Raw genomic sequence first — 11,642 nt, 5'->3', positions numbered from 1 at the left:
TCCACTCTTCATCCAGACTCTGGGATCTTGATTTCCAAGGTCTAGAATGAAGTTTCCACAATCAGTGATGGTTTGGGGAGCCATGTCATCTGTTGGTGTAGGTCCACTGCGTTTTATCAAGACCAAAGTCAGCGCAGCCGTCTACCAGGAAATTTTAGAGCACTTCATGCTTCCCTCTGCCGACGAGCTTTTTGTAGATGGAAATTTCATTCTCCAGCAGGACTTGGCGCATGTCCACACTGCCAAAAGTACCAATACCTGGTTTTAAAACAACAGTATCCCTGTGCTTGATTGGCCAGCAAACTCGCCTGACCTTATTCCCATAGAGAATCTATGGGGTATTGTCAAGATGAAGATGAGAGACACCAGACCCAACATGCTTAAACCAATGGTGTCGCTCAAAAGTACAACTTGTCCCGCAAAAAAAATGACCTCACATGGCTATATTTGACGGAAAAATAAAAAAGTTATGGCTCTGGAAAGAAGGGGAGCGAAAAATGGAAAAAAGCTCTGGTTAAAACCTGTAGTTTTGGCATGGAACTTTCAACAAGCTCATATACAAGTGATGGTGAAATGTTCACCTCCTTTGTGTGTAATTTGGTGTAGTTTATATTCTCCTGATGGAGCAGCAGACACAGACTTGTTCACACCCGTGATATATTCTGGACTCTGCCGTACAATAATGATTTTTTGCACTTAATGCAAAATATAATGCGGCTTGTCCAACTGTTTGGTTAAATTTGGTCATTTATTGTGAATTGCTGGGGACAGCCTTTTAAAGTATCTCATTTTGTGCCATTGATGCCTCTATGTCTGCTGAAGTTGACAGTTTAACTCTTGGCACTCTGGCAGCCAGTTCCTTTCTTTTTTTACCAGAATGCTCATTTTTATTGTAAAAATACTCTTCTAATCTAAGAGCAGGGTTAGCGCTCGTGTAACCATTATTTGTCTGTCATTTAGAATCATTTTGATGGAGATGGAGTCCCATGATGATGCCTGGCCGTTCCTAGAGCCCGTGAACCCGCGCCTTGTGCCTGGATACAGAAAAATCATCAAGAACCCTATGGATTTTTCTACCATGCGGAACAAGTTGCTGAATGCACGGTAAGTCCTTAATAACAAACAGAGTGTATACTACATTAGCATTGTAGAGAATAACCCTGGATTTCCCTCATTTTGATTTTAGAAATTTATTAGAGCAAACTTGTTGAAGGTTTACTATGGCAAGTAGTAACGATAGCATTTTGGTCACTCTTACTAGGATCACTGCATGGTGGTATGATTTTTGCTTTGTCTTTAATGGTTTTTACGGTCACATGATATTGACTGGTGGGTGTCTGACACATGGCACCCACAGGGCTCAGCTCCATTCTGCTAGGTACTGCAGATCTGCTCTTATTCTCTTGAGCTAATTAATACCTGCTTATACACAGTACGCATTGAATGGATAAGTGCAGTGCAGATCTGGTCAATGAATACACCTGCGGAGCAACTACCAGATATTTACTGGGGGTGCTGGTGTTGGATCCCCCTGTGATCTGGTATTGGTGACCTATTACATGGATATGTCATCCATTTCCTGTGACCAGACCACCCCTTAAAAGTAAGATGCATGCTTTCTGTTGATATGCCTTCCAGGGTAGGACAGGAATAGATCTGTATATTTTATCATAAAGCTTCTGTGTATTGAGATTCCAACTCGGTGTGTATAATACAGTCTGCTCCACTCCTTTATCACTGTCTTCTCTCTTCCCGTCTGTAGATATACCAGCTACCAAGAATTTGCAGAAGATGCCGAGCTCGTGTTCAGTAATTGCCAACTGTTTAATGAGGATGACTCTGTCGTCGGGAAGGCTGGACTGGTTCTGAAAAAGTTCTATGAAAGCCGATGGGAGGAATTCAACCAAGAGCGAGAAAACAATTCCCTTTGAGACTGGAGCCGCAATTTCTTAGTTTTACCATTTGTTTGTGCATCTCTGCAACACTGAAAAAAACGGGTTCATCTTTCTTCTTGTCCGTTCATCTTTCAAGGCGCGTGCCACACTTTGAAGAGAAATTTTGACAGCGGGGAAGAATTTCTCATTACATGGGGCCCTTGCACCCCTTCTCAAATCCATTTTCCCAGTGTGTCTGAATTCCTTTCATTCCCTCTGAGGTTGGATTTTTCACTGTTGTCACCAGGGCGGCCTACCCTCAATCAGAAGTAGCTGTGCTACCGTGTCCGGCTCATCTTGGTGGTATCTTCAGTCACATCTCAGTGTTAAGTATGCTTATGTAGACCTGCTACTAAGCGTCCATGAGCCAATATGTTTCACGTCTACTGACCCTGGATATCCCCGCTGAAATATGCACGTTTACATGTATTCCACTGCGACATCTACATTAGCGTAATGTGCAAAATGCATATATTTATACTGTATATGTATACATAGTCCATGCAGTCACCCACCATGGGCACAAGGCTGCCTAATGATGAGCTACAACTTAGCTGTATTAGGTTTGGTCAGAAGTTGTCACATGGCCATGTTTAACGCTTTCAGTATCTGCTCACTCCTTTTTTGTCGCCGGGTTCTTAACCCCTGCACCAGGACCTATTCAATAGCAATAGCGACTTTATTTTATTATTTTGGACCATAGATGAGGTATCTGCTTTCTAGTGTGTGGTGTCATACGGCCAGCGTTCGGTGCCAGAACAATAATTTTGTGTGTCCCGGGCCTGAACTTGGATCTTCTCACCTCTAACCATGTCTTGTTCAATGTGCTGCTTCTTTTGGTTAATCACTGTTTGTTATATAAACCATTTTATTTTTTTTTTAGTCTCAATTGTTTTTCTGCACTACCTCCACCCATGCCAGCGACTTCCTTTTCTGTCATTTGCCCCCTTATGTCGAGATTGAGAGGTACCAGCTATTGCCAAGTAGCAGTACCTTTGGCCTTTATAGGCCTTAAGCACTACAGGGTTCCCAGAGGACATTTGCTACAATCTTTTTTTTTTTTTTTGTATTTTTTTATTATTTGACTTTATAGTGCGTTTTGTAGAATTGATGTTACCTCTTCCTTTCTTATTTACGTTGTGTATTTATTTATCATGGTGTCCGGCTCTACGGCCATTTGCTTTTGGTATTTAATATCTTGTCTGTTTGAACATTTTCCAACCTCCGAAAGACTTTTACCAGTAAGTGCTGTAGCCGTCTGTGTGCACCTCCACCCTGACAGTGACCTTTGGCTTTTATTAGGTTAGACATCATTCATTTGGGTTCCCAAGAAGCATCTTGAGGTTTATTTCAAAAACCTGTCTGCATCCATGCGTCACTGAGAAGTCTGGTCATTCAGGTAGCACAGGACCATTGTGTGGCTTGAAGAAGTAGTCTACTTTTCTTCTTCTATTCATTCCCTGATTGGTCTGGCCAGAGATTCATACATTCATCCATACACTAATCCATTGAATATATAATACTTGGCAAATAAAGAAATGGGAACAAGTTCTTGGTGTAAACCAGAGGGGATCTGTGCACTTGGAGTCAGCCAGTCCATTATATGTTGTTTTGCCTTGAATTTTTATTTTCTAAAGACAAATATTCTCCTTCCATTCTAAAAACCTGCAGTGCCAGCACATTCCACCCCATTCCTTTGATCTAAGTTCTGCCTGCAAGCACAAGTTTTAGGATACGTTCTCGTTTCAGGTTAGTCGTCTTCAGGTTGGTCTGGTATAGCTGATCTTGCACTTTACAAGGGTGATCTTTCCTAGTAGAACATCCCCAAAATCTCACGTCTTTACCCCTTCAGATCTGGAAGTCCAAGGCTCACATGGGTTAGATTGATAGGAATATGGGATAGTGTATTTGGATTATAAAGCAATATTTGACTGCAACCAACACGTTGCATTGTAAAGCAATAAACTGTATTATCCTTTGCACTATACCCAGTGAAATGACGTAGTGTCAAATAATCAACGAGAAAGCGATCTTCTGGAGTCTTACACTGCATTATCACTTCTGTCGGGTAACAAAGTGGGGGACTCAGTTAGTTTTATGACGTGTTTCGCAGGCAGAACTGGGCGGGGATAGATCTTTTTAGATAGATGTAGGCTGGCGCTGCACGTAAATATTTTTATATTTCGGATGTTTAAAAGCTGTTTTTTTTATTTTGGTATTAAGTAGTAGACAACAACCTTTGAAACGAATTTATAAAATGCAGACATATTTATTTTTTCTCTAAGTGACCACCATATCTTTTAAGTAATGTTAAAGCCTTTTTGTTGAGCTATTTGTAATACTTTGATTTCATCATCTGATTTCTCTGGGTGCTGTTGCTTCAGACAGTAATGACCAGGTTTACCTTATTCTAAAGTTGCATGTGTTGATATTCCGCACAAATCTCCACTTTCTTTAAAGTCTAACATTAGATCCTGCGTACTACTGATCTAATGTAGTGGTCGGATAAATTGAGCGATAACATTTGATCTGTCTTTAGTCACCACTAGAGGGAGCTTTGGAGCTCACTCTATACTGTTAATGTACAAACAGTATGCGGCAAGCTCCCCCTAGTGGTGACTGCAGACAGCCATTTTATTTTTAGGCAAAGAAAATGAAAGTTTGTCATCATAAATCATTAAAACTGCAAAAACAAGCAACTTTACTTGTTAAAAATACTCTAGGTTTGTAAAAAGAGGGATGTTTAATTTAATTTTGTACTGCCCACTGCTTAGATTACTGGCTACCTATGCAGGGTGTCAGCCATGTCCAGTCTTTTAGGCAAGGAGCATAGCATTAATACGCTCTTTTCTATAGAGCGTGTAAGCACTGCTCTGAAGCTAGGCAGATTTCTGGATTTGGCCAGCCTCCGTGCTCCTGCGCTCCTCCGATGCTGCAGAGGCAAAGCTGACTTTTCTTGCAGCATCAGGAAGTGCAATGTTCAGACCAGTGTCTCAACGACAACACTGTCCAAGCTATGCCAAAAACAATGCAGACAAAATAAATATATGCAATTTGAACTTAATAAATAATAATTATAATAAATTGCATACAATTAGTAGGATTACACAAGGTAAACCAGTAAAGGGTTATTATAGGATTAATAATGCATGTACAGAAGATTAGATTACACTGCTAACTCCTCCCGACCACCCAGGGTATGTTTTATGTCCACACTGCAGAAACTAGTGGGGTAAAACTTACCTTATAGAGCAGCAGGCCGGATATTTGTAAGTAGTAAGCCCCCACTATCAGATACTAAACCGCATACACAAGTCACCTAGCACTGAAGATAGTCAGGGTAATGATGGCAAAGGAGTCAGAATATCCATACAGACCCCTGTGGTGGTGAATAAGCCTATGTATGTATTATTCACTAATGAAGAGTAGCTCAATTAGGATATATTTTTGTTGACCAAGTTGTTTTTGATATAGCACGATAGTTCTGAATCAAACATGGCAGCCAATGGTAACCTCTCCTATAGGTGTTTTTAAATTTTCCTTCTAGTCCAAACCGTTGAAGAGAATCTGTCAGCAGGTTTTTTTGCTATCCCCCTCTTAAAGGAGCATAATGTAGGCAGAGAAACTGAATCCAACAGTGTATCACTTGGTTTACTAGGTGCTGCTGTTCTAACTCAATCAGATCTTTCTAAATTGAGTGCAGCAGAGCTGAGGAAGCAAACCCCGCCCACACCATACTCTGTGTGCAAAGTCCTTAGACAGGTGCTTAGTTACAGTACTAGTTTGGCAATGTTAATCTTATTAGTGATAAATCCTTCACATCCCTGAATTCTGTGTTTCAGCTTCTTATCTCCTGCTGTCTTCAGTTTACATAGTAAAAACTTGCTGATCGATTCCCTTTAAATCGGTCAGGAGTGCACCCTTTAAAAACGACAAGTGGGAGGCTGGGCAGCAGTGGGCCCTAAGGATTGATAACAACCCTTTAGTCAGTACAGATTGTTTCTTTGAGCTGATAAGGTAAAAACTATTCACTTTATGGCAGACTTTTGTTACAACTTTAATTTTAATATTAATTGTCAATAGTTAAAGGGCAGTTTTCAAAATGTCAACATTGTCCTCCCTTATAGGATGTATCCAAAGTTTTTGTTCTCTATATTAACTGCCCTGTTCTTTCCTGAGAAATATTGTTTTATCAAAGCCCAGTGATGATTGGCATAGGTGGGTATTGGTTTATTCTTGCTGTGCATGGACCCTTCTTATCAATTTGACTGATACCACATGTGAGCTGTGTCTGCTCTCACATCACTATATGAGCTCTCTGATAATCCAGTTTGTGACACGGAGGCCTTGACATTTCAGTGCAGTGTGTTACAGTTCCTTACAATTGAGGCTTCATTTCAAACACGAGTCCCTTCCATGGAAGGTATATGTAACAAAGCTGGCAGCAGAAATATTGCCGAAATATGCGCAACAACACAAAACAGAATAGGAAAAACACAGGTTTAGTCTTTGCTACACTGAATGAGAGTGAGGGTGTGGATTTTCTACCGGTGCACTAAGCATCTCTGTATGACTGCATAACCCATCACGGTCAGTCCTGCAGCTACGACGGTGCTTTGGACCCACACCAGAATTACCCCCACCAGCTCTCACATCCTCCTATATTATTTTTTATATATATGTAACCAAACTGTGTTATAGTGACTTTTGATAAATGTACAGTTTTTTCTGTGAATTTTAAATTTATTTCTTTCTATATTTTTAGGACCAATCTCGTTTTTAAGAAATTAAACAAACAAAAAAAAAAAAATTTAGTACTTCACGTTGTCGCACATGTGCTGTAGTGTGCCCTTTAGCAGCTGAAATAAAATAAAAATGAGTCATAGAAATGTATTCATCTTTGTTTATTTTTCTCATACCTTGAAGCAACACGAGCATGAACCAAGCATTGAGACCATACAGTTTGTATGTATTGTGAGTGCTTGTCCAAATGTTCCATACCTGATATGATTATCACTAGACTGTTAAAGGAACAGTGCAGTTAGGAATGGATAGATATATAGTGGCATGTAAAAGTTTGGGCACCCCTGGTCAAAATTAATGGTATTGTCAACAGTTAACGAACGCCGATACACCTTTTAACGGTGGCAGTGAAGGGTACTTATGCCTCAGCGCCGCTTTTTAACAGCGCTGAGAAGTGTATATTGCCCCCCCAGAGTCAGAATTTCTCCGGCGTCTCGGCTACCGGGGGTAACTGAGCCCCCAGAGAACATGATTCTGGTTGGTTTTTACCGACCCCAGTGTTGCAATCGCCGTTATTAACGGAATAATGGCAATCGCAAAAAAAAAGGTCCAATTTCCCATCGCACATAACAGGAGAGAGAAATGGGGTCCCCAGATTCTCCCCAGTACCTACGGTGTCTGGACCCTCCTGCATCCTTCCCGGCCACCAGGCGTCGTCTTCCGAGAAGAAAATGGGCACATGCGCAGTGCACCCACCGAGATCTGCCAGCCGGCACCCGGCAACAATAGGAAATTGTTCCTATTGGGTCATTTTGATCACTGATAGACCCCATCACAGTGATCAACATGAAAAAAATAGTAAATCAAACCCCCCTTTACCACACCGTTACGTAAAAATAATAGAAAAAAAATGTATTTCCATTTTCTCTAATAACCCCCCACGACAGCACGCAGGAGGAGGATGTCATCCAAAAAGGGACAAGAAATACAAAAGAGGTCAAATAGCCCCTCCTACCTCCATTCCCCAGTGTTTTCCCTGTCCCTATTGGGTTGAAGAGGTCATCGGTGCTCTGTCGGCGGCAGAGACCGGACAATTACCTTTAAGCTGGAGGTCGGTCGGTTTCCCTCGCCCTCTCCTGGATGCTGCTCCTGTCTCCTCAGGACTCGGAAAAAGAAGAAATGGTGTGCGCTCTAGTCTAGAGGGCGAGGTGCTGGTGGAATGGACAAATGAGGTCCTGAAGAATAAAGAGCCGTGATTCACTGCACACTCTTTCAGATTATTTGCAAAATAAGGTAAGTTTATTAAATGGTGCTGAACAAAAATATTCCATGCATAATTCAACTGAAAGACCTAACGTTTCGACCCTCCTGGGTCTTAGTCATGAGGTTACTTAGTTCCAGAGATAAAGGGAGTATGATGCACCATTTTATTTGTAATCCCCCCGTTACTTATAGTTTTTCCAGCAAGATGGTGCACCATCATTTTATGGGTGTCAGGTCCGAGCTTTTCTACAAGGAATCTGACCCTTTCAGACCAGCATTTCTTCTGCGATGTTGCTATCAGTTTGCCAAGAGTGGGAGAAGAGGGTTGCCTTGACAATCCAACACAATGGGCAACACTTTGAACACATTTTATAAGTGGTCATAAACTTGTAAATAACTCATGAAAGAATAAAGTTACATTAAAACCAAGCACACCATTGTTTTTCTTGTCAAATTCTCAATAAGTTTGATGTCACATGACCCTCTTCCCATTGAAAAAAATTTAGTTTGATCCAAAATGGCCAACTTAAAAATGGCCGCCATGGTCACCACCCATCTTGAAAAGTTTCCCCCCTCCCAAATACTAATGTGCCACAAACAGGAAGTTGATATCACCAACTATTTGCATTTTATTTAGGTGTATCCATATAAATGGCCCACCCTGTATAATGGTTGATAAAAGTGGCCGTCTGGGAATTGGAGACCTTAGGATGTGGGGGCTGTGTGCAGGCTCAATAGCGGCGCTCCCGCACCCACCTGGAGGTATTGGCACCGCTATTGAGCCTGCACACAGCCCCCACATCCTAAGGTCTCCAATTCCCAGACGGCCACTTATATCAACCATTATACATATTTATAAGTAACTGGGGATTACAAATAAAAAAGGGGATCTTTCCCTAATGGTGCATCATACTCCCTTTATCTCTGTAACTAAGTAACCTCATCACTAAGATCCAGGAGGGTCGAAACGTTGGGTGTGTCAGTTGAATTATGCATGGAATTTTTTTGTTCAGCACCATTTAATAAACTTACCTTGCAAATAGTCTGAAAGAGTGTGTGGTGAATCACGGTTCTTTATTCCTCAGGACAGTTGCTCCCTGGTCCGTGCCTCCGGGTAAGGTCCAGGGAGTTCTTGGGCGGGAGATCTCTCTGAGCTCTCCGTGCCCATCTCTTTCCCCCTGCTCTGGCGTCGGACAGCTGCTCGGCGAGGAGGCTTGCTTCCAGCTCCCCTCGCTGCATACTCCGCGGTGCCGGCGGCTGGAAGTGATGTCATATGCTGGCCGGCATGCTGGTATCGTCACTTCTGGTTTCTGTGTTCCAGCGTGGAACGCAGCGGCAATTTTAAAATAAAGAACCCGGTTGATTCCTAGCAAAAGTTCCACCAACCAGGGGAAACTGGGGGAGGAGCCCTTCAGCTCGGAGGGAAGGCGCTGGTTCGGTCGCCCTATTTAAGGAGCCCCGGACAGAAGAACAGGCAAGGGTAGGACAAATGTTAGCAATGGAGTCTAAGCCTTTCCACTCTGCGTCTGTGGAGCCCAGCACTAATCCAATCCCTGAGAGTATGCAGGCATTGGGTCTTCTCCAGGGTCTAGTTATGGTAATAGAGACCAATTCTACCTTCTCTTTCAGGGGGACAAGGATGCTGCACCCAAGAGCAAATCCAAGGCCACTAGCCACAAATGTGTGTTGTGTGCCAACAGACTCTCCTCCTCACATGGCAAACTTTTATGTCAGGAGTGTATTGAAAAAGTCCTGAAGGAAGAAGGTCCTTCCTTAAAGGAAGACATTCAGAGCATTGTGCGTCAGGAGATGCAAGCTTCCCTGGCATGCTCCCAGCCTGCACCAGCCCCTAGTGCCCCTCCAGCAAAAAAAGAGGAAGATGCAGCAACTAGAGGATTCGGATTCTCAGAAATATAAAAGACCCTTTCGGCCCCCCTCAGGAGCAGAGGCAAAGGGAAGAAAGACAGGAAGATGGAGCTACCACAAAAGAGGCAAGGGTAGAAATCTTTTTCTCTCCTGTGACTAGCGTCAGAGTAAACCATGACGCTCAAAGAGAAGTAGGAGGTCGCATTTCTCACTTCCTTCCGGAATGGCAAAAAAAAATCTACCAACCCATGGGTCTTAAGATCCATCCAGGAGTGGGTGAAGATAGAATTTACCTCCTACCCTCCTCAGAGTAAGAATCACGCAACTCTCTACACAGACGCTCCAGGCCTCCCTGATATCAGGCATCGAGAAACTACTAGCTTCGAGGGCAATTTCTCCAGTTCCAGAGGGAGAAGAGAACCAGTGTCACTACTCTAAGCTCTTTTTAATAAAAAACAGATGGGTCCCACCGAATTATAATAAATTTGAAGCCTCTGAACCCATATATCCATTACAGGAGATTCAAGATGGAGTAAATCAGATCAGCAGTTCCCCTGATAGGGGATGGGTTCGCTATGGCAACAATCGATCTACGGGACGCATATTATCATATCCCAATTCATCCCTAACATCAGGTGCTACAGGGGCACATACAGACGACTTCGCAGATTCTGACGTCACTGGGATGGTTGATAAATCTACAAAAATGAGATGTCACTCCCTCCACAAAGAAAGCCTTCCTGGGAGTCCTCTTGGACTCACGGTCACAGACATCCTTTTTGCCCAGAGACAAACAGAGCGAACTGAGAGCAAGGATAAACACCCTAAAAAGCAGGAGACTGGTGTCCCTAAGGTTTGCTATGTCAGTCCTCGGCTCCAGTGGCCTGGACCCAGGCACACACCAGAGATCTGCAGAGTTTTATACAAAGAAAACAGAAAGCAAAAAACACAAATATCCTGAACTAAAAAGTAAAAAATAAACTGCAAATAATGCATAAAGGTAATAATAATAATAGGGTATTTAGTAAACATAATTTTGATCAAAATAATGTACAAGCCATCCCGCCACGTCACGGCAACCCTTGTGGGACAGTCCCTACTCTAGTATTTAAAACCTTTTCACTTGCCAAGTGACGTGAATGTGAACAAGGATCGAGCGGCTGAACCACTAGTAAAAGCTTAGGCCAGACAGGATGGTTTTCCCAGCTCAGAAAGAGGGCAGTCACACCCATATATGCACTGAATGCACAATGAAAAGAATAAAAAACGAATCTGAACTGAGAAAAGTAAGTTAATGTGTATGCACAATGTAAGTACATATTAACACATGACCATTAACCCCTTCCTGACATCCGACGTACTATCCCGTCCATGGGACCCGGGCCCCTATGCCCATGGACGGGATAGTACGTCTACCGCGATCAGCGGCACCCACGTGGTGTGCGCCGCTGATCGCGGCCGGGTGTCAGCTGATTATCACAGCTGACACCCGGCACAATGTGTCAGGGGCGGTCACGGCTCCCTCCGTGCTTCCCTGAGCCCCCCACGGCAGCGCAATGTGGAGCGCTGCTGCGGGGGGCTCCTTTCCTGCAGGCCCCCGAATCCAAGATGGCGACGGGGGCCTGCAGGAAGCCTTCTGCACTGCCTGTGACAGATCGCTGATCTGTCACAGGACAGTGATGTCCCACCTGGGACTATGTAATAAAGTTAAAAAAAAATAAAAAAAGTGTTAAAATAATTTTTAAAAAATCGCCAAATAAATTAGAAAAAAAAAAAATATCCCCCCAATAAATCCATTTTTTGGAAATAAAAAAAACAAAAACAATAAAAGTACAC

General features: G+C 42.9%; 1 protein-coding gene across 1 annotated transcript; it reads left to right on the top strand.

The window, feature by feature from the left end:
* The first annotated feature begins 943 nt into the window (after positions 1 to 943).
* LOC141080220 (bromodomain adjacent to zinc finger domain protein 2A-like) lies at positions 944 to 6,827 on the top strand. The gene is made up of 2 exons (XM_073565443.1): positions 944 to 1,104; positions 1,763 to 6,827. The coding sequence occupies exons 1-2, from the start codon at positions 971 to 973 to the stop codon at positions 1,929 to 1,931; spliced, it is 303 nt and encodes a 100-aa protein (XP_073421544.1). The 5' UTR covers positions 944 to 970; the 3' UTR covers positions 1,932 to 6,827.
* Positions 6,828 to 11,642: the final 4,815 nt, after the last annotated feature.

Source organism: Dendrobates tinctorius, unplaced genomic scaffold, assembly GCF_039654945.1.
Source record: "Dendrobates tinctorius isolate UK_male_01 unplaced genomic scaffold, ASM3965494v1 ptg000779l, whole genome shotgun sequence".
Taxonomy (NCBI): domain Eukaryota; kingdom Metazoa; phylum Chordata; class Amphibia; order Anura; family Dendrobatidae; genus Dendrobates; species Dendrobates tinctorius.
Note: the sequence above shows the minus strand (reverse complement) of the source record. Positions and strands in the feature narration are given on the sequence as shown.